The sequence below is a fragment of the Lissotriton helveticus genome, chromosome 11, assembly GCF_964261635.1.
Source record: "Lissotriton helveticus chromosome 11, aLisHel1.1, whole genome shotgun sequence".
Lineage (NCBI taxonomy): Eukaryota > Metazoa > Chordata > Amphibia > Caudata > Salamandridae > Lissotriton > Lissotriton helveticus.
Genome location: NC_136072.1, coordinates 16,000,901 through 16,025,120, shown reverse-complemented (window position 1 = coordinate 16,025,120; position 24,220 = coordinate 16,000,901). Strand labels below are relative to the sequence as shown.

General features: G+C 45.8%; 1 protein-coding gene across 1 annotated transcript in view; it reads right to left on the bottom strand.

Annotated features, from left to right (window-relative positions):
- Window positions 1–1,313: 1,313 nt before the first annotated feature.
- MB21D2 (Mab-21 domain containing 2) overlaps window positions 1,314–24,220 on the bottom strand; it is a 158,254-nt gene continuing 135,347 nt past the window's right edge. The window contains exon 2 of the mRNA XM_078668044.1: window positions 1,314–8,331. Within this exon, the coding sequence (XP_078524170.1) occupies window positions 7,067–8,331 (1,265 nt within the window). The 3' untranslated portion in view covers window positions 1,314–7,066. The remainder of the gene's footprint in view (window positions 8,332–24,220) is intronic.

Sequence of the window (24,220 nt, the reverse complement as noted above, 5' to 3'; positions counted from 1 at the left end):
GTCCCTGGGAGGGAAACTGTCCACGATTGGGAAGCTGTTCCTGGGGAGAAGCTTTCCACAGTAGGTACAAAAGGGGGTGGTGGGGGCCTGGCTTAAGACGCTGTAATGCCAGAAACCGGTCCTAGGAAGCTTGTTTCCAGTCCAGGGAAGGCATGGCTTGGCAGTTCGGGCTGGACTGTTCCCATGAGGCACAGGGTCAGACTGATTTGCATATGGCCATGTCTGACCTGGGGTGGCAGAGTGGGCTAAAGAACGGTGATGGATTAAACCCAGATCTGTTGACTGGGTGTTTGTGTTTGATTGGTTCAGATGCTCCGTCCATCACCACCCCCTTTTTTTCACCACCCCCTTTTGTACCACAGTAGGGAAGCTGTCCCAGGGGGAGAAGCTGACCATAGTTGTGAAGCTGTCCCTGGGAGAGAAGCTGTCCACACTGTAAATCATTAAAATCTAACTTAAGAGATGTTGCCTGCTCAATGGTTTTCAAATACGGAAGAGGGAAATGTCTCTTTCATGTACCCTCCTATTTGCAATTCAGAAAGGGTCAAATAACCCCCTTTGAGTCAAAGACGTTTCTGGCTCTTCAAAGGGATTTTTGTTCAAAGGTGTTCCCCAGATCACGATTCATAAGCTTTGTGACCATAAACTGACCACCCTAAACCATGCACTTACCACCACCAGCCATGAATGGCATCAGGCCTTTCCCTTTTTTTAAATAAAATATCTCAAAATGTAGAAATCCACTCTTTTTGAATGAACTACCTGTTGATGGTCATTCATAAAAGAGTAATTTGTGCAGCGTGAGAGGTGGACTACAAATGTGAAATGGTTTTTGGTCAGCAGAGCAACACCAATGTCATTGTACTTGGGTTAGTAAGCAACACTCAGCCAATGGTGCCCTCTACTGGATACAAATGTGTTGACACTGGATTATAATGGTGATTTGGTTATTTCATTATTGAAATGGACAGAGGCCTAGTAACTTTGAACAAATTGAATGTTTTACATGAAAGGCAAATTTGTTTATTTTGTAATCAAAATATTAATGTAGATAGTTCAAAAGAGTGTTAGAGTTGTAGGTAAGGAACAGGAGTACAGGAAATAAAAGAAACCCTAAGTGGCAATATGGACTGGACCTGTGTAGAACTGAATAGTCTTGACCAATTATAAGGTACCAACTTTCCCCAAGAAACATGTCCTCTCACCTAGAATTAGATAGTAGTTTAGATAGTTTAGATAGTAGAACAACGTGGTCACAAAATGCATTGAAGGCCGGTTACAGCGCGGTCTGACTAAAGAAAAGGCAAGCCGAGTCCTTGATATGAATCTTTATTACGATTATTCAATCCTCATATAAAATCTTTATGTTCTTTAGATGTAGCCGTCAATGGAAGGACATAAAAGTCATGATCAACTTTGGGACAGTGGACCTTACAGACAAGTGTCACGAGGCACTCGGATAGGCCGGGGCAAGTCTGACGTCTGCTGGATTCTTGATCTCAGGAGGGATCTAGTCTGGGTCTCTTTGTGATGAATGTGCACAATCAGCTCTCCAGACACAACCATCAGCAGTGAGCACAAGGTACCCAAAGGGCCACACAATGTTACGAAATCTGCAGAGCGTTGTGCGGAACAAGTTGCCGCCATTGGCCATCAGTTAAGACTATCAGCTATACTTTATTCTAGGTTCTTCATTTACGATAACATTCACCGAAATGCAGCACAATGTGACCATACGACTGGGCTTTCCCACTCCATTAGACAGAATACAGAAAGCGTTGGGCTCAAAGTGTCCATCTCACAATTCAACTTCATTTCAAAGAAAACAACCAGGATAACTTTGCTTCCAAACATCATATGCTTTCAATATGAGTTTGCATATATGACACAAATGTATATGAAAGTGAAGACCTCAGTTCTGATAGCAGCACATGGCTAGGGTAAAACATACGCTTACGGTCATGTGTCTCTAGTGTCCGCTTCACGAAACACCCTAAAAATACAACAAGGACAGGGTGCAAGTGCGTTAAATGCAACAGTTCAAGAAGAACCCAGCTAGAATGATGTGCGGCATCACGCCTGTTCGACAACAAAAATGACATTGACTGTGGATAACATTCAATAAGAGACAAGATAAGATTTAAGTAGTGCAACTAATATTCATGGAAAATGTGCTAAGGGTACTGGGAAGAGTTCAGCCATTCCGCGGGGGGGCACTAAGTAAAAAAAGAAAACTCTCAATCTGATAAAGTCTTGAACATGACACTCAGAATGATTGCACCATTAGCACCATCTGTTTCAGAGCTAGCTTGAGTCAGTGTCAGGGTGGAGATGTGTTCTTTGTCAGGGCACAGTCATTAAGGACAAGGAGCTGTGTGTGCTGGCTCTTAACACCCTGTGCTGGAGATGTGAAGAGGCTGTGAGACTTCCAGATATACTCCCAGGGCTCCCTGCAGGTGCAGCCATGTTTCACACCAATAGAGCATCGACAGGACGTTCCTGTTGTTTGACCCCCATCATGTCACTGACAACTTATTAGTGGACAAATGCTGGGTCTGGATGTTTACCAGGTACTATCCTATCCTTGAGTGAGTTACACTTTTGAGTAACAAAAGAGGCCTGGTAGACAATCCAGGTGGCATCACAAGGTACAGACCAGAAGAGGGAACACAACTAGACAAGGCAAATGTCCTTCTGTTTTCATTTCCTTTAGATCAGCCACTCCAGAACAACAGGTTCACAAAATTCACGATGGAGGAGGGAGACAGAGGTCCACCTTTACATGTCAGGAAGCAGCAGCATTAAGAGCAAGTGGTGGGAGTGTCTGCGCGTACAACGCAGGGCGTCAGCACATTGAAATGTTCAAGTTCAGTACCTGTTTTGAGACTAAGTATTTCCTTTGAGATGTAGGACACAAGCTATGAGTATCCTGTGTCCTGATTCCTTTTGGATTTAGTTGGTCTGTTTGTAAAGTGCACAATGCAGGTCAGCAGATGTTGGAAGGAGTTTATTTGTACCGTGATTGAAAGGTGACAGGACCAATCCGTCGCAGGTCATTTCTCCATCTCCAGCACCTCATCCATCCTGCTCCGGACCATGCCCTGTCCCTCAAGAAACATAAGTGAAAGCCACAGTTCTAAACATGATCTAGAACATGCCCCTCCCAGCCCCTGTACCTGCCCCACAAATGCTGGCTCAACCTCCACAGACTAGCACGGTTTGCCTCAGACCACCACCACCACGGTGTGTGTGAACCCAGAGCCAAGGGGTTTGAAAGGATAATATTCTATTACACTGAGTAACTTCTCCACTCATCCTCTATCCCTTCTTTCTCGGTCTGAAATGTGTGTGAGGAATGAACTGTAATGAACAGACACGCAAACAAAAATAGGCTTCGACGTGGCCTGGCCAGAGTCTTTAGCTAGAACATATACTATTTATACATATCATGAAGCATTGCCTCTCCATCCACCCTGTTGAACAGATCAGGAGGCAAATATTTCAGACCTCCTTGTGATGATCATGAAGGGAGGAAGTCTCTGTGAGGACAACAGCATTCACACCAGGAAGATTCTACGGAACACGTTACAGCGAAGGACTTTACCGGCATAGGGCTACTGTGAGCAAGGACCACCCTGGCGGAGAGACACAGAACACTGCAGAGAAAACGAGAGCTTGCTACAAATCTAGTCCCTAGAAGGCGCTTTGTGCTTCTGACAAAGGATCAAAGAAGAGGATAGGAACACAAATGTATTGATTCATGTGAAAATCTGACACCAGGCATGAAAAGAGGGATGCTATAAAATTCACTTCTCTTTGTGAGAAACCATGCAGGTTGGCAGAATTACCACCAAATGCAGTAACTACCACCAGGTCTGCTTTGGTGTCACCAGTTTTATTATAACTGCACGCAAGGTGAGTAAGATGCCTACGAGACCAAACTCACACCTCACATCTGCCCATCAAAAAGCCTTCATAAAACCTCCTTCTGTCATCACTGGAGCACATCCGGAGAAGACCTGGAGGCCGGAGGAGCCCAGTAAGGGCATCAACAGGCATCAGCTTAAAAAGCCCAAACAGGCACATGAAATCTGAAATGAAGGATTATTATTAATGTGACATGCCCACTTTTGGCCATAAGCTGCCCAGATGACAGACAAAGTGCTAAAGGATGACCTCTTAGATGGGAGGGTGTAAAATGGTGGCTTCAATGACAAAGAAACTGCTAAATGCCCATGCCCCCCCCCCTCCAGAGTTGGACCCTTAAATTCTGGGCAGCAGTGAATAGCTAAATCCCCCCAGAGTCAGAGTGGCCACATCAAAGGAGATAGATGAAGGTGTCCCGTGACCAACCCCAAACCATTTAGGAACTTCCCTTGTTGGAGGGTGAACATCTTTAACAAGGGTAGGAATCTTTAATGGAGAAAGTAGATCGGATGAACCTACCAAGCCAAGGAAGAGAGTGGATCCCCCGAATGACCGCCTCCTGCCCATCCAAGGTTCATTCTGGGGCCCTTGGAGTGGTCCTGTTAGGTACTGCCAGGAACCTCTTGGTAGTGACGACCCTACCATGTGCCTACAATGACCCTGGCCAAAGGTGACCACCGAAAGCAATGACATGTAGGTCTCTTTAAAGCAACTCCTGCTGCAATGGACTTAAATTCTGTAGAGTGATTTGTATGACATCCTGTATTGAAGATCATTTCTAGAATCGATAAAAAGCCTTCTCATTGGCTGTATCAGTCAGAGCTCAAGTGAAATTCTTAGTCTAAGCTGGAATGTCAATTTGAAAGCAAAAGCGGAGTGTTGGACATTTGCGTCAACTGCAATAGGGTGGTTGAACTACTGGTGAAGCTGCCACATTATGCATTAAAGGAAGAGTTCTCATGGGTGATGTTGGAGAACTAATTAATCAAAAACCATTTTTAATCAGACTTCATTGGTGTGGCCTAAGGGCTATGCTGTGCGGCGGCGTCTCAAAGGCCAGTTAATGGACTTGTAGTTCTGAGAATGAAAATTCCATAAAGCTCTCTGCGTAAAATGGCTAATAAATGTTTTACATTTGCCAAAATTCAAAAGCAAGATCTTACCATATTATCCCTCGGACTTTCAAGTCTGAGAGAAACGCAAGCATTTGTTCCAATCGCACCCCCTTCGCTATATTATGTGTTGAGCAGATGGGTCAAAAGTCCTCTTCCATTCTCAGAGCCATTGAGAACAAGCTACACTATGCTGGTTTTTAAAACCGAACTAATATACAAAAATCAACCGCGTCCCTAAACTTATGAGCTGTAGCTTTGGCCACCAATGACAACAAGCTGTTTTCTTGTATGCTCTATATGAAAATTGAAGCCCATCTCTCTGAAACCCTGGGGGGCAGAGGGGATTTCTTATGTGAACTATCCAGAAGGAGAAGGTTCCAAGCCCCCTTTAACGTGGTGGAGACTTCAAGATAGTTAAGACCCAACATCTTACAGAAGAGGGAATGAAAGTCTTTCATGAGGGGTTTGTCAATCAGTCTTCTCCAAGCAGGAATCAGTTGAGGACATGAATGGGTTGGACACCATTCTTTTTATGCAGCACCTGAGCTTGCAAAGGTCCAGCATTTGGATGAATGGTGTGAGGTTAGGATTCCATCTCAGGACCTCACATTCTTATTGGTTAGATCCTTAATGAACGTGTCGATTTCAGGGGGACGGGGCACCAACCTCTGGGTGAGAACAGTGCATGACTTATGCAGCTGTGAGCAGAGTAGAGAGCACAGAACAAGAGTTTGTCAGAGAGGAAGACTCCAGGATCTGAACACCTCAAATCCCTTTAACTCTACAGAGGAGCAAGAAGAGATGGAAGATTCCGAAAGCCTAAGACACTAACACCAGAAATACTGTGTTGGACAAAAATCTATTAAGGAGGGTGGCGCAGAGTATTTACGCATCTGAGAAAAATGGAGGGAGAACAGACCAAGCTCCTTGTCCACCTCTAGGGTAAGACGCGAAAGATTCCTCAAATGAGGGAAGGAGAAAACATTCCATTGACATTTTGAAGAAAATATTTCGCAGTCGCAGGGTTCGCTTCATCGCAGTAGTACCATGTCACCGACGTCATATGTAGAGAAAGAGTGACCAAAGCGTACGTCAAGCGTGAAATTGGTGAGTTGGCTCAGGGCTAGAAACATAGTGTAGAAGGGATAGGTATTGGCCAGGTGTTCAACTCTTGTTGAGTAAGTCAGCAGAGATGACTTTGGAAGGGGAAACAGCCACAGTTAAAAACTAGGCAGGAGAGAGGCTGGCTGGCCATAGTCTCACGACCAACCTTTCGAGGAAGCTTTGGCCAACACAAGCCTACCTGGGAGGGAATAGGAGATGTACCGGTCCTTTGTAAAATCCTGAATATCTCAAGAGGTATTTCACTCTTTGAAAAGTGGGCTCTAGCTGATGAAGGGATCTTCTTGCTTTGTCTCGGAAATGCCTAGTGACAGAGCAGACAGGTCACAAATGTTCTAGATGATATTGCAATGTGCAGGGACACTGCTGTTGACATCTGGGACTTGTGCACACTTCGGCAGAGTAGAATCACTGCAAAGAACACCAAAGACTTGGGGAATGTGTGGTGCAGTGAAGTGACCCTGACTGCCTGACAGAAAGTGCAATGTTAGGTTTTTCAAGGTCCAGTTGGAGTTATGTCAAGTAGCTGTACAAAATATAACATTTCAAAATTCAGTGTCCTGCATTTTTTAAAGAGAAGGGTGCAGCATAAGGTGATGTGATGTAAACAAAAAAATAAACAAATCCAAAAAAGACATCTAATCAAACATGTAACTGAGGAAGGCAACTGAAATTGGTCTAGGCTTCTGCAGAGATAGCATTCAGTGTCCTTTAGCACAACACATTCTAAACAAAGCAGCATATGAAATAGTAATATACTCTTTCAAAATATGCAATGTCCTGCCTGCAGAAAACAGGAGTAAATTATTATTGTTCTTAACAGATCCGATCAGGAAATGTAAAAACAAGACGACACAGAACGCCACAAACCATAAAGTCCTAAAGTCCACCTGGGCCAAGCCTCAGAAAAATTTGTCATCAATCCGGAAGTGGGGCCTTGTGACGTCATCGGGATTGATGAACACAGAGATGGACTTGCCCGGGTTCTCAGTCACTAACTGCTGCAGTTTTTTGGCTAAGCGGTCATCGGGCTGGTTGGGGTCCCCACCGTCTGAGAGCGGGGAGGGGATGCTGGTGGTGCTCCCACGCCGCTGCAGCTCCAGCGTCAGGCGGTTGGCGGCTTTGACGTGCTCGATGGCTGTGCGAAGGTGCTCCGCGGGGTCCGATCGGACAGAGGACAGCTTACGCGCATGCAGCATGACCGTCTCTTCGGAGAGGTGCTCCAGCATGTTGCACTGAGGGATGAAGTAGTTGGGGCACATCTTGTTCACCAGGCAATGCTGGAGGTCATCGATGAGTCCTAGTAGGAAGTGGGCAGCATAATCTTCCTGTGCCAAGTAGTTCGCAGGGAGTCGATCGCATGCCCAGAGCATCATGCTGCGTAGATGGTAGGGGCTGATGGCTTTGGGCCTGGAGAGGAGTTTTATGATGATGGCTTTACAGGCTTGGTAGGCTTGCATGAGGCTACTGGAGATGCATTTCTTCAACTGGACTTCACTCCGGGCAAAGGACAACCGCCATTCGTTTTCTTTCTTTCCTTTATTGGAGCAGGCAGGCACTAAGTAAAACCCACTGATCACTTCCTCCTCGGTGATCTTGCCGTCCCAAAAATGATTCTCCATGAGCCAGGTTTGGGCTACCGCAGGCCACCCTTTGAAAGACACCACCGGGACAATATCGTACAGCATGCGACTGCTTCCGACGCCCAAGATGATGGATATGATGGTTCCGTTCTTCTCCACCTTCTCCACCTTTGGCATTCCTCGCTGAGGTTTCTTCTGGATCTCAGACAAGACTATGGTGATGGAGTCATGAAACCAGTCGGCCACTTTTGTCGGGGAGAAGAAGTAATTGGTGGCCCCGTTGATGTGGTCCACGATGGTGCAGCAGTCTTTCCACTTACTGATTGTGGCTTCGTCGAAGAGCCGCAGGCTGAGCCAGGAGTGACACAGAGCCGAGTGACGCATGTCAAGAGTTACGGGCTGGTTCCGGTCATGAAGCTTCAGCGCTGGCACCAGGAGGGTGAAGTCCATGTCGTACTCCGTTCCTCGGGCATAAACATTCAACTCATCGAGGTCCAGATCCACGACTCCTTCCCGTACCCCTCCGGACAGCAGCAGGTACTCGTTGGCCACCGGCAGCTTTTGGTCAAGTTTCTGGACCATACCTAGGGAGGAGAAGAACAGAATGTCAACGAAGCATTAGTGCAGCGATATCTCGCGCAGAAACATTAGCAATAATTATGTTATTTGCATCAAGAAACCTTGGCACTGTTGAGATTCAATGATGATTCAAGACCTGCAAATTTAATCCATTCCTGGATTCTGATTTTAATTTCAGAAAATCAAGGATCCCCTAACATCCCTTGTAGCTACAGGGAAGGGATAGCATTGGGAAGGCAGGGGCTGTCACTCAAGTGGGAAGAAGCTCTTAGCACTCAGTGGGTCCTGGGAATAAAACATTTTATGCTAAGGCCCTGATTACAGGCGCTTGGCTGTTACAGCGTGGACATAGCCGGATCCCAGTATTCAGGGGTGTGGTATAAGAATGGCCACAGTGACATGTTGGGGAATATCACGCAGGTATGTCCAAGCCAATCTCTGCCTCTCTTTCCAAGATTTCACCGGCAACTTCAATTATTTCAGCAACTGCTGGGGGATGAAATTTTCCCGACAAGCAGTGTTCCGACAACCAGTATAACTCCTAAGAAGTGAGAAACGCACATGACCGTCCCTAATGAATTCATTGAGCCAACCATACCCAAAGGGCTCCTACATGAATTAACTTCCCCAGTGTTCACCTGAGTGACCAGTTGAATGGACTGGGATCTGTCACATATGGCCAACCGCAGGCAATCCACTGACTTTTAGTGCTGCGTAAGGACTGCGTGTGATCGAACACCACCCGTGAGCTTCACCCATATGCAGGTTGTTACAAAGTCACCCCATGTCTGTGGTTGCACCCCCTATCTACCACACGGTCTGCCCCCGCTAGGAGAGGACACATGTTATATCCAAGTATAAAGTAAGATTGAAGGAGAAGGACCTCGCGGCTCACGTCACAGATCTGGATACAAAATTCAGTTCTCAGGACCCCCAGAGAAGCTCTCAGTGTCTGTGCTGCAGGTGCCTTAAAGAAAGAGCCACAATGTCTCCAGTTTGCAGATGCCGCCCCCCCCCCCCATGCTGTTTGGAGGAAACACCAACCACACAGCTGGGTACACAAATATAGCCACCACTGTGGAGTACATAAAGCCACGACCATAACTTTCAAGGAGTCAACCCCCACCTATGCATACATGTCAACCCCAATTCTGAGTGCATAAACAAAGCCACACCATAACTTACAAGAAGTCAACCCCCACCAATGCATACATGAATAAAGCCTCCAAAAGCCACAGCCATAACTTACAAGAAGTCAACCCCCACCAATGCATACATGAATACAGCCTCCAAAAGCCACAGCCATAACTTACAAGAAGTCAACCCCCACCGATACATACATGAATACAGCCTCCACCACTGAGTGCATAAATAAAGACACAACCATAACATACGAGAAGTCAACCCCCGCCGATACATACATGAATACAGCCTCCACCACTGCGTGCATAAACAAAGCCACAGCCACAACGTACGAGAAGTCAACCCTCGCCGAAGCATACATGAATACAGCCTCCACCACTGAGTGCATAAACAAAGCCACAACCATAACTTACAAGAAGTCAACCCCCACCAATGTATACATGAATACAGCCTCCAAAAGCCACAGCCATAACTTACAAGAAGTCAACCCCCACCAATGCATACATGAATACAGCCTCCAAAAGCCACAGCCATAACATACGAGAAGTCAATCCCCACCGATACATACATGTATACAGCCCCCACCACTGCGTGCATAAACAAAGCCACAGCCACAACGTACGAGAAGTCAACCCTCGCTGAAGCATACATGAATACAGCCTCCACCACTGAGTGCATAAACAAAGCCACAGCCATAACATACGAGAAGTCAACCCCCACTGATACATACATGAATACAGCCTCCACCACTGAGTGCATAAACAAAGCCACAGCCACAACATACGAGAAGTCAACTCTCGCCGAAGCTTACATGAATATAGCCTCAACCACGGAGTGCATAAACAAAGCCACAACCATAACATACGAGAAGTCAACCCCCACCGATACATACATGAATACAGCCCCCACCACTGAGTGCATAAACAAAGACACAACCATAACATACGAGAAGTCAACCCCCACCGATACATACATGAATACAGCCTCCACCAGTGCGTGCATAAACAAAGCTACAACCATAGCATACGAGAAGTCAAATCTCGCCGATACATACATGAATACAGCCTCCACCACTGAGTGCATAAACAAAGACACAACCATAACATACGAGAAGTCAACCCCCACCGATACATACATGAATACAGCCCCCACCACTGCGTGCATAAACAAAGCTACAACCATAACATATGAGAAGTCAACCCCCACCGATACATACATGAATACAGCCCCCACCACTGCGTGCATAAACAAAGCTACAACCATAACATATGACAAGTCAACCCCCACCGATACATACATGAATACAGCCTCCACCACTGAGTGCATAAACAAAGACACAACCATAACATACGAGAAGTCAACCCCCACTGATACATACATGAATACAGCCTCCACCACTGAGTGCATAAATAAAGACACAACCATAACATACGAGAAGTCAACCCCCACCGATACATACATGAATACGGCCTCCACCACTGAGTGCATAAACAAAGCCACAGCCACAACGTACGAGAAGTCAACCCTCGCCGAAGCATACATGAATACAGCCTCCACCACTGAGTGCATAAACAAAGCCACAACCATAACTTACAAGAAGTCAACCCCCACCAATGCATACATGAATACAGCCTCCAAAAGCCACAGCCATAACTTACAAGAAGTCAAACCCCACCAATGCATACATGAATACAGCCTCCAAAAGCCACAGCCATAACATACGAGAAGTCAATCCCCACCGATACATACATGAATACAGCCCCCACCACTGCGTGCATAAACAAAGCTACAACCATAACATATGAGAAGTCAACCCCCACCGATACATACATGAATACAGCCTCCACCACTGAGTGCATAAACAAAGCCACAGCCACAACGTACGAGAAGTCAACCCTCGCCGAAGCATACATGAATGCAGCCTCCACCACTGAGTGCATAAACAAAGCCACAGCCATAACATACGAGAAGTCAACCCCCACTGATACATACATGAATACAGCCTCCACCAGTGCGTGCATAAACAAAGCTACAACCATAGCATACGAGAAGTCAACTCTCGCCGAAGCATACATGAATACAGCCTCCACCACGGAGTGCATAAACAAAGCCACAACCATAACATACGAGAAGTCAACCCCCACCGATACATACATGAATACAGCCCCCACCACGGAGTGCATAAACAAAGCCACAACCATAACATACGAGAAGTCAACCCCCACCGATACATACATGAATACAGCCCCCACCACTGCGTGCATAAACAAAGCTACAACCATAACATACGAGAAGTCAACCCCCACCGATACATACATGAATACATTCATGAATACAACCCCCACCACTTTGTGCATAAATAAAGCCACAACCATAATGTATGAGAAGTCAACCTCCACTGATGCATACATGAAAACAGCCTCCACCACTGCATGCATAAACAAAGCTACAACCATAACATACGAGAAGTCAACCCCCACCGATACATACATGAATACAGCCTCCACCACTGAGTGCATAAACAAAGCCACAGCCATAACATACGAGAAGTCAACCCCCACCGATACATACATGAATACAGCCTCCACCAGTGCGTGCATAAACAAAGCTACAACCATAGCATACGAGAAGTCAACTCTCGCCGAAGCATACATGAATACAGCCTCCACCACGGAGTGCATAAACAAAGCCACAACCATAACATACGAGAAGTCAACCCCCACCGATACATACATGAATACAGCCTCCACCACTGAGTGCATAAACAAAGCCACAGCCATAACATACGAGAAGTCAACCCCCACCGATACATACATGAATACAGCCTCCACCACTGAGTGCATAAACAAAGACACAACCATAACATACGAGAAGTCAACCCCCACCGATACATACATGAATACAGCCTCCACCACTGAGTGCATAAATAAAGACACAACCATAACATACGAGAAGTCAACCCCCGCCGATACATACTTGAATACAGCCTCCACCACTGCGTGCATAAACAAAGCCACAGCCACAACGTACGAGAAGTCAACCCTCGCCGAAGCATACATGAATACGGCCTCCACCACTGAGTGCATAAACAAAGCCACAGCCACAATGTACGAGAAGTCAACCCTCGCCGAAGCATACATGAATACAGCCTCCACCACTGAGTGCATAAACAAAGCCACAACCATAACTTACAAGAAGTCAACCCCCACCAATGCATACATGAATACAGCCTCCAAAAGCCACAGCCATAACATACGAGAAGTCAATCCCCACCGATACATACATGTATACAGCCCCCACCACTGCGTGCATAAACAAAGCTACAACCATAACATATGAGAAGTCAACCCCCTCTGATACATACATGAATACAGCCTCCACCACTGAGTGCATAAACAAAGCCACAGCCACAACGTACGAGAAGTCAACCCTCGCTGAAGCATACATGAATACAGCCTCCACCACTGAGTGCATAAACAAAGCCACAGCCATAACATACGAGAAGTCAACCCCCACTGATACATACATGAATACAGCCTCCACCACTGAGTGCATAAACAAAGACACAACCATAACATACGAGAAGTCAACCCCCACCGATACATACATGAATACAGCCCCCACCACTGCGTGCATAAACAAAGCTACAACCATAACATATGAGAAGTCAACCCCCACCGATACATACATGAATACAGCCTCCACCACTGCGTGCATAAACAAAGCTACAACCATAACATATGAGAAGTCAACCCCTACCGATACATACATGAATACAGCCTCCACCACTGAGTGCATAAACAAAGACACAACCATAACATACGAGAAGTCAACCCCCACTGATACATACATGAATACAGCCTCCACCACTGAGTGCATAAATAAAGACACAACCATAACTTACAAGAAGTCAACCCCCACCAATGCATACATGAATACAGCCTCCACCACTGAGTGCATAAACAAAGCCACAGCCATAACATACGAGAAGTCCACCCCCACTGATACATACATGAATACAGCCTCCACCACTGAGTGCATAAACAAAGCCACAACCATAACATACGAGAAGTCAACCTCCACTGATGCATACATGAATACAGCCCCCACCACTGCGTGCATAAACAAAGCCACAACCATAACTTACAAGAAGTCAACCCTCGCCGAAGCATACATAAATACATACATGAATACAACCCCCACCACTTTGTGCATAAAGCCACAACCATAATGTATGAGAAGTCAACCTCTACTGATGCATACCTAAATACATCCCCCACCACTTTGTGCATAAGCAAAGACACAACCATAATGTACAAAAAGTCAACCCCCATCAATACATACAAGAATACAGCCCCCACCACTGCGTGCATAAACAAAGCCACAACCATAACTTATGAGAAGTCAACCCCCACCCATGACATATGAACCCAGCCTCCACCGAGTGCACGAACAAATTTACGAGAAGTCAACCCTCACTGATGCATACATCAATACAGCCACCACTACAGCTGTAAATTGAACCATGCACTACAGTAGCCAGAGTGCCGCTGCTGCTTACCCAGAAACCATTGCTGCACATAGGAAAACCAACTAACACAAAGTACACAAACACCCTTGCTGACTTCCATCTCCAGAAACAACACCAATCATTGCATACAGTAACACCACCTCTCATGGCATTAAGCCTGGGTGTAGTTCGCAGAGTTTTGCGGCGCGGAACTCCACAAAGTTACAAAAAAACTCAGTGAAGTTCCACAAGTGGCGGAATGTAGTGTGGACTGCTGCTCGCACTTGTCTGGGTAGAAATTCTACCCGAGCAGCAGCTTGTGAACTTACAGAGCCCAAGCGGGGAACATTTTTTCTGCACCACGCGAAGCACAGTTTTGTGCACTCTGCCAGCTCCGCAGAGTGCAGAAAACTCTGCAAACTCCACGAACGGAGCGGAGCTCACCGCCCAGGCCTACATGGCACACAGCCAAACCAGCTATCGCAGGAGTGTGCCTTTGGCCACCAAATGATTAGGTAACATGTCTACGGTCCTCCAAGGGTTGGTTTCACTGGCCTTAGCTTTGGTTTTCTTTTTTTTTTTTTAAACAGATTTTATTGTCAGATTGCACAGGTTATGCAGGGCCCTGTAACGCAGGGACTACTGCAGATCACAAGTATAACAGCATCAAAGGCAACCGACTTTTCACTTTGCACACATAAAGTAGCGAGTGAATAATCAAACCCTCTTAAAACACCCTCCCCATCCCCATCCCAAGCCCCAACCCCCCCCCAACTCCCCACACCCACCCCAACCACCACCCCCCCCGAGTCGCACAGCCACCTCCAGACCCAACCCACTTGTGTCGAGCAGTATACAATGCAAAAGGAAAAACATGCACAAGCACACCCGCCTCTCTAGCCCCATGTCCCACCGCTCCATATCACCCGCCCCATCACCCCTCCCAGGGAAGGTCCTCCCGCTCCACTGGGGGCTCTAGCCATATACCCCTATAATCAGGTCAGCGCTTCCAAATTTTATAGTGCTTCCGCGGGCACCCCCTGGCCACGAATATTGGCTGCTCCAGCCCCAAATAAAAATCCAGCCCCCTCTTTAGGCCGTCGTGAGGCCCAGCAACATCAGGTGTCTTTTATAGAGATTACCCCCCACCCCGCCTTTACGTGGAGCAAGGCAAACTGTGGCGTACGTGGGAGCTCCCATCCCAACACCTCCGACAGACAGGCCAAGACCCCATTCCAAAATCGATCGAGAGCTCCAGACCGTGTGCATGAACGTCCCTTCCTCCCTGTTACAGCGAAGACAATCCGGTGAGGCAATCAGTCCCACCCGCCAGAGCCGAACCCTAGTATAGTAGATTAGCTTTGGTTTTCATTATTTTCTTCGGAGACCTGTTTTACATGATTTTTGCTCAGAAGGCCACCATTGTGTATAGGGGTTTGTCTAGATGATCAGTTGAGGTGATATGCTGGTTACTGCTGTGGACAGGTTATGCTCAAGTTGCTGCGTCTTCAGTAAATTTGTCTGTGGCGCAAGAATTTTGACCAGCACAGATATGATGCTGGCTTTTTTCATATTTATGTTTAGTTTATTATCATAAATGGGGCTTGAGGAGTTATGAATCGTGAGGTTTTTGTGAGAGCTTGATTTTGAACTAGATTCAATTGGTGTCTATATTCAGGTCAGTGCATATATTAGGTCTTCAGTTGTGTGTCATTGAAGTTTTGTAATTTGGTTAAATATTTGATGCTACAGATTTTGGTCTATGTTTACCAATGCAAGTTTCCTATCTCACTATAGGCTCGCTCACTATGCACCGTATGGGGGCTGGTCTGACAAAATTTGCCGGGGCTGCTTCGGGTTCCCAGTCCATCCCTGGAGTTCCAGTCTTTGATCCTCAGATTCCTCTGAGCTCCTGGGACAGATGTGCTTATGCCCGGATTACTGTGAACAACAGCTGGTTCCGGCCTCTCTAAACCAACTCTATCACTGGCATTTCCAGAGTCATTGAAGTCCTGGAAACATCTACATTGTATCACTTATACATCCATGTTTGCATCTAGCCACAGTGCTGGGTGGTGTGAATGGGAGAAGGCCGGGAGAGGGGCTCTCCCTTTGGGGTCTCAGGATGCTCTGAATGTGTTGACGTCTACAGGGCAGTGCGGGAGCCACTCAAGCCTCTTGTTATTAGGATCGGTAGGGCTGAGGCAGTCACATATCAGGGGCCACTGACTGGTTCAGTTCCTTTACCATACAGCAGGCCATTGGAGTTAGGAGGCAGGGGAAGACAAACTTATGGAGCGAGGTTGGCTGAATTATGCATAAGGCTCCCTGTTTTCCGTTTTTACAGATGAATTCAGACAGAAAACATTCATTTTCTTGTCTGTATTTATTTTTAAATGTGGATAAAAACGGAAATTGGGTTGCTTTTTGAATAATTCTAATTACTGTCTGCCATGACTGCCAGGCCAATAGCTGTGTGGATTGAGAGATAAAGGGTTAAAAAAGAAAGGAAATTTAATAAAGAGGCTTTAACAGCAGCAGATATGCACAAGGCTGATACTGTAATTTGCATATTTCCATATAAGTGCATTGATTTATCTTCTGCGGGTGTTCATATCACTGAAACCTGGCAGACATTTAACCATGAGTGTATATTTATCGGTTAAATAAATGTGGAAATATACTCATTTCAGCTTCATTAAAAAAAAAATTAAAAAATATGGATAAATACAGATAAAGTTAGTAAAAAATAAATATGGATGAATACAGACGGAAATAGCAAAATAATAAATACCCTAAAACCTGGAGCCCTAATTATGCATGCAGAGAATCCACATCACGCATCTAAGGCACTAGTGGAGTAAATTAGGAAGCCTGGGTAAGCAGGAGTTTATTGTACCATTTACATATTTTAATGTTCCGAGTGGGTCAGGAAGGACCATCTCTAGTTTGCACCCACTTGTCTACCTGACGAGACTGGTGGGGTAATGTATGTGTTATATTTTAGGGTCCAGGAAATAGGATGCCCCTCTCCCAATGTTTGTTTGAAACCAGCAGTTGTGAGTGACAGTCTGTAGCTGTTCGGATCTGAATATATTGCATCCGTCAATGGTGACTGTGGGAACTTAATGGGCCACCCCACAAGGGTCACTATCTAACAGAGCGTGTGTGCAGCGCTGATTAATAACAGCTTCATATATATCAGGGCATCAGATTATAGTTGGCTGTTCAGTGAGTGCCTTTAATTAAATTAAGTAGGCTGGCTAGTCACCAGGGAAGGTTAGAAATGTCCTCATTTCCTGCCCCAAATGAGGCCAACACAACTGTGGCAGGCTGTAAAGGCATGGGGCACTTAAGTTCAGGAAGGAATAATGCTTAGTGGTCAGAATGAGGGTCTCCAGACCACCTGGAAATAGAACCTCACACAGCGGGCACAGTGGTTGACTTAGCAAGACCTACGCTGAGTCACCTAGTCTGGAACGCGATACCTGGCTGTGTCCGGGTATGCTTCAGGTTGAACAGGTGGTCCGTGGTGGAGGCGGTAGACCGGTACAATTTATAGGAGTTATCTCAGGTGGTGTATATTTTGTACAACATGTATTACATTTTTCATAGTGGGGCCAGCCATTTTATAGCTTGGAGGGAACTCTAACCAGGAGACTTTCCTGTGAAAGGAAAAAGCACCATCCCCACATGAAGAAAAGCCTCTGTCAAGCTGCGAAGCTTACTATTTTCAGTAGACACAGTGAGGAGGGGACTCGTCCTAACCAACGCAGGTGTTCCATCAGGTCCAGGTGCAATTAATATTTCTGTTCCGACATTTGTCAGGGGGTAGACTGCTATGCTGGGCAAGTCTCTCAGTTCGGATAAAGGATGCATCGTCAGTCCACTGTCTTAGGGGCTCTTACGTAGACCCTCCGGTGGTGCCTGGGGGGAGGGAGAGATCACCAGTGACCTCTTCACACTGTGGTGGAAATTCTTGCAGCAGAAATCAATCAATCAATCAGTACATTTGTAGAGCGCGCTACTCATCCGTGAGGGTCTCAAAGTGCTGGAGGAAAAAAAAAAAAAGAGGGGGTGCTGCTACTGCTCGAATAACCAGGTCTTGAGGTGTTTCCTGAAGGCGAGATGGTCCTGGGTCAGTCGTAGGTGTGCGGGGAGGGAGTTCCATGTCTTCGCTGCTAGGTAGGAGAACGATCTTCCTCCCGTGGTGGCTCTGCGAATCCGTGGGACGGTGGCGAGGGCGAGGCTGGAGGAACGGAGCTGGCGGGTGGGGGTGTGGAACGAGATGCGGTTGTTGAGGTATTCAGGGCCCGTGTCGTGGAGTGCTTTGTGTGCGTGGGTGAGGAGCCTGAACGTGATCCTTTTGCTGACGGGGAGCCAGTGCAGGTTTCTCAGGTGGGCGGATATGTGGCTGTGGCGGGGATGACGAGGATGAGTCGTGCTGGGGCGTTCTGTATGCGCTGAAGGCGTTTCTGAAGTTTGGATGTGGTTCCTGCGTATAGGGCGTTCCCGTAGTCCAGTCGGCTGGACTACGGGAACGTGATGACCAAACTTTTGGACTGATTTCCTGAACTTACACCCTGGAGGGGTGTTGTTTTGTGCGGGCACCAGACAGGCACCTCAGCAGGGACGGAGCAATGTGCGGTGCCCTGGTGCATGTGGAACTGCGGGTATTGTATTACCCATCGCTCTGAGTGATGGAGGGGAAGTTGCCATGAAGTTATGCCCTGGATGCCCTGGGGTGAGTGTGTGGGCGATGGATATGGAAAAGGGGCTTGCTGGCACTTTTTCATTCCGGAGTGTTGCCACCTGTTTATTGCTTGCACAATCTTTGAGCTGTTTTGCTGATCCTAGGTACTGTATTCTCAGAACATTAATGGCTCAAACTGCACTTTCAAGTGCATTCTGAAGGGTTGCGCTGTAATGGGTGGAGACAACTGTTTTATCGCTTACACAACAGTTCAGCTGTTTTGCTGATCTTAATTCCTGTATTTTTATAACTGTGTCCTTGGCTGATCTTACTGTCTTCTCGTAACAATAGTGTATGCCTTTACTATGATTATCATTTCTCACAGATGTTATGGGAATAAAAGGCTACGCCCTTGGTTAAACCACATTAATTGCAGTTGTCTATCCCCTTGGGAGTCGTTTCTGTGGGGGGTGGTGAGTTGCACGCTTGTGAGCGCACCATTAAACTTCATATGTTTGAACTGGTTTGAAGCTCTTTGCGTAAAAATACTTAAAATAAAAATGTTCACTAAACATGGAATTACAAGCATGCAGCAGTGAGTCACTGAAACTTAACGCCATGACAGATGTCCGCCACCGCCGCCAGAACCCGCGCACTCTGAAGTGGATTTAATTTTAGATGTTCTGTTTTAGGAGTTTGAATAATTAAGCAATGTCGTCTGGAAAACCAAAATATCTGTCCCAAAAATATACATTGGCGCTCCACACACCCACGCATGTTTATATATATATATATATTACCTACTGGCGGTCGCCAGTAGGTATATATAGTTAGGATTTTTTCTCTATGGGTTTTTTGAAAATTCTATGTCTAATAACTTTGGCGTTTGTGGACGGAATTGGCTGAAATTTTCAGGAAAATGGCACATTTTGTTTCTGAGCAGCCCTTGAAAATTTGGGGGGGGTTCGTCAAGGGGGGGCCGAGAAAAAAGGGGGGTCCCAAAACGTGTTTTTAACATTGAGTTTTCCATAGGGCGGTTGGCCTCACTTTTAGCCCGAACGGCTGAATGGATTTGCACGAAACTTGGCAAAATTGTAGGGACTGGTAGCCCGATGTGCCTTTTGTAGGTCTCAATATATGTGCTCCAGTGGATTTTGAGAAATTAACGTTTAAAAAAAGATATATATCTGTAACAGCGGACCGGGCAGCGTCCTAGGACGCGTACTTTTCGCGCAACGGAGCTTTGTGAAGCGAAGCTGATTGGTTCTCCGGCGTCTGTCAACATTCCAAACAGTCCGTAGCGGCCGCCATCTTGTCTCTCGGTAGGATCGAGAGACAAGAGGAGGCCAAAGCGAAGGGGCAAATGACCATAAGGGGGAATAGTAGATCCTCGCTGACCCCCTAGGTTTGATGTGGAGGTTTTAAAAGGGCCCCGCGGGGCAAAAAAAAATAATAATAATAATAATCGAACACCTGAATGGATTTGCACGAAACTTGGCAAAATATTAGGGACTGGTAGCCCGATGTGCCTTTGCTAGGTCTCAATATATGTGCTCCAGTGGATTTTGAGAAATTAACGTTCAAAAAAAGATATATATCTGTAACAGCGCTCCGCTTCGCGTACTTTTCGCGTTACGGAGCTTTGCGAAGCTGATTGGTTCTCCGGCGTCTGTCAACATTCCAAACAGTCCGTAGCGGCCGCCATCTTGTCTCTCGGTAGGATTGAGAGACAAGAGGAGGCCAAAGCGAAGGGGGAAATGACCATAAGGGGGCATAGTAGATCCTTCCTGACCTCTTAGGTTTGATGTACCATTTTGCCAAGTTTGGTGTAATTCCGTTCAGCCATTCAGGCTGTAGACGTATGTAAATGTCCTATGGAAAATTGCATGGGGAAAACACATTTGAAAGTGTTGAAATTTAGAACCAATTAAAATGTTACTTTGGTTTTGTATTTGTGTGTGATGAAAGTTAATTGGTTATGTATATATGTCAAATGAGAGGAAACCACAGCCATTTTGTGATACTACTGTCTGAGGTACATTTGTGAGGAATTTTTGGTGGTGAATTTCTGGTGTTTGATTTACACAGTACTAACACTTCTGCTACTTTTAAAAAGGTGAGTTGTTAATTTGTAAGGGGAACTATGTTGTACACTTGAAGATAATTTGAAAAATGTTTTCTGTTATTTATTTGCAGTCCTTCTGTTATACTAAATACTTGATGAAGTTAGTTTTATATTATGTATTACTAAAAACGATAAATGAAAGTGATTATTTTTTTCTGCAATTTACAGCAAGCAATTTCAAAATAAAATGGCTCACAATGAAGAGACCGTGGCAATTTCTTTTGAATTGTCCACTACATTGATTGAAATTGAGAGCACCAATAATGAAATATTGTCACAAGGAGGACATGACTTGTATGATTCCATTAGATTGATTGAAATGGACAGCACCAAGAATGAAATATTGTCACAAGGAGATGACTTGAATGATTCCACTACATTGATTGAAATTGAGAGCACCAATAATGAAATATTGTCACAAGGAGGAGATGGCTTGTATGATTCCATTAGATTGATTGAAATGGACAGGACCAATAATGAAATATTGTCACAAGGAGGAGATGACTTGAATGATTCCACTACATTGATTGAAATTGAGAGCACCAATAATGAAATATTGTCACGAGGAGATGACTTGAATGATTCCACTACATTGATTGAAATGGACAGCACCAATAATGAAATATTGTCAGAAGGAGGAGATGACTTGAATGATTTTTTTGATCAATCTCTTGATGGCGAATTTATCGAGTGTTTGGAGACCATAGAGTTACAAGAATCATCATTGCAGACTTTTAATGAGGAGATTCCAGATGAGATGATTGAAGAGGAAATTACTGATGAGGACATGTTACTAGTTGTTTCAAATTTAGAAAATTTTGAAGAATAAATTTATATTTAGAAATCAAAAATTGTTTGAGACATTATTTATTTTTATTTTTAATTTATGAGGTTGTAGCGAAGTGATTGTAGTATAAAATGAGACTTATAGTATAGAGTGCAACATTTTTATGTTACATGGTAAGTTTACTCATATTTACTTCCCTTCTGCCACTATATTATCTCCAATGTGTATTTGACATGTCTTCTTCATCTCCGGCCTCCTTTCTCTCACTGTGTGTCTCCGATGCATCTTATCGCTGGTATTTTGTGTAATTACAGAAGAGAGTAAAATAAAATAGTTCGGAACGTGAAAAGGGGGCAAAGTAGAGTACTCCTCACCCCCTAGGCCTTTTTAGGCGGTCCCAAAAGGATCAGTTTCTGCTTTCCTGAGAGATTATGGTATGAGTTCCATATACCACAATAACTTGCATTACAACATGCAAGATATCTATCTCCTATTACCAACTTTTGGAGATATTCGCGCTAAGCGCGAATATCTCCAAAAAGTAACACCTGCCCTGAGCAGTTCTTAGCCATGTTATCCAATGGGAGGTGGATAACATGGCTAAGAGTATTAGCTCGGTAATGCATGAATATCGCTGAGTTTTTAGCGATATTCATGCATTGCGGCCGTTTATTATCGCATTTGCGATAAACCTTGATAATAGTAAGGTTTATCTTCGATAATTTCTGACGATGCTTAGTGGTAAAAAATTGGTTGGTAAGCATCGTTAGCGATAAATATCGCTTAACTTTGGTAATATGCCCCAACGTCTGTTAACGTTCGATTCGAAGGAAATGAGGAAGTGTTGAAAAACATTGTCTGCGCCATCTTGCCTTTTTTGAAATGCCACACTTTTGTCGTGCACGGCAGCCATTTTAGATGTCTTGACCAGACCCACTCTCTGCACGCTGTCGATTCGTAGCATGGCTCCTCACCCTCGCAAGCATCTTCCCCAGGCACTGGTCACCCCCGCTCTCTGTCTTATGCATGGGCAATAAACCTCCCCCCATCTGCGCTGCTCTTCCCTGAGAATCACACTGTGCCCGCCCGACACCTCCCTTTCGCCCTATTCACTACCGCACCCTGTGACACTCCTCTTCCTCTGTGTCCGATTGTCCAGGCTATCAGCTAGCCCTGCAGATGTAGTTTATGGCCCCAGCTGTAAAGAATCACCCCTCTTCAAAGGAGTTATAGTAGATCAAGGCCCACACCCGATGAGATCCGTCACACCACACGTGTTCCTACTATCTGAAAACTATCCTGTATTGTGATTGGGGAGGGGACCGAGCCTGAAGCGGAAGATTCCAGGAATGACTCTTTGTACATCAAAGTTTTTACAATTATGTGTCACATAAAAAATATATAGCACTCCAACAAAGTAGTAGGAATATAAAACTTTAATAACATATAAATATATACAACAAAACAAAAACAGTAAAAACATTTAAACAACGAAGAGACCGTGGCAATTTATTTTGAATTATCCAATAGATTTATTGAAATTGACAGCACCAATAATGAAATATTCTTGTCAGTAGCGGTCTGTTGTGCGAATAGTTCCAAGGCAGCAGAACGCGCTGAAATCTGGATGTCACGAAGGTGATGTCTAGCAAGTTGCCGCCCAGCAAATAACGGCGTGGGGCGCCGCGGGGGTGAGTGAGTCCAGTAGGCACCACAGCTATTCTTACCGGCATTGCAGAATTACTGCTGGGGACAATGCCTGTGCTGGAGCAGGGTCACAGCAGAAACAAAAAGGATTCTGTTGAAGATGTTGTTGGTTTTCAATTTGAAAACAGTTCTGGTGTCAACTGCTATGCTAATGTAGTGGTTAATGTTTTGTTTTCTCTAGAAAATGTAAAAGAGGGGGAGGCAGTCCAAAGTTCCGTTAAAAGGGCAAAGGAAAGGATCGGTGGTTTGAACTATCAGTCAAAAAGGGGAGGGGGTGCAACAATTTTTCCTACCGGGTCACACTGTGCTTTCACCGGAAGTGAGGTCTGTAGGATTCTAGTAATTCAAAGTGAGGCTGGCGCCGACGTCCCGCGGATACAGTTTCGTCACTCCACGGGTGATCATGGCAGTCATTCCCCATCGGGGGTGGGAGACTCCCGCGGCTCCTCTAGAATCTTCAAGGTCGTGGAGGACTACGGTGGTGGAGTCAACCAGTGACCGGGCCATTTCTTTATGCTGGGCCCGCTCTTGCCAGGTCGACCGCCATTTTGAGAGTTCGGTAGCTACTGGCGATCGCGGGGTCAAATGAACGGACGGGCTCCACCCTGCCGGGCGAGACGTTGCAGCATGGCCACAGTGGAAGAACTCTTTTCCGGGCGCCTGGACCGCTGAGGGTGCAGCTGGGAAGCCTACACTGGGGAGGCGGGAGAGGCCTGTTCGCACCGTCTCTCCCTCCCAGTGCACCCCACGGCGTCTCGCTTGAGATTTGTTATGGCCGGACCAGGCGATGAGGACGAGGGGGGGGTCGGAGGCATGTGCAAGACATCCCCCCCCAGTGTTGTCGCAGCCATTATAAAAGAAAGAAGTGTCCCGTCCGTCTTCGGGCCGGGCTTCCGGTGGATGTCGGCCGGACGCCCCTGGCTCTGGCC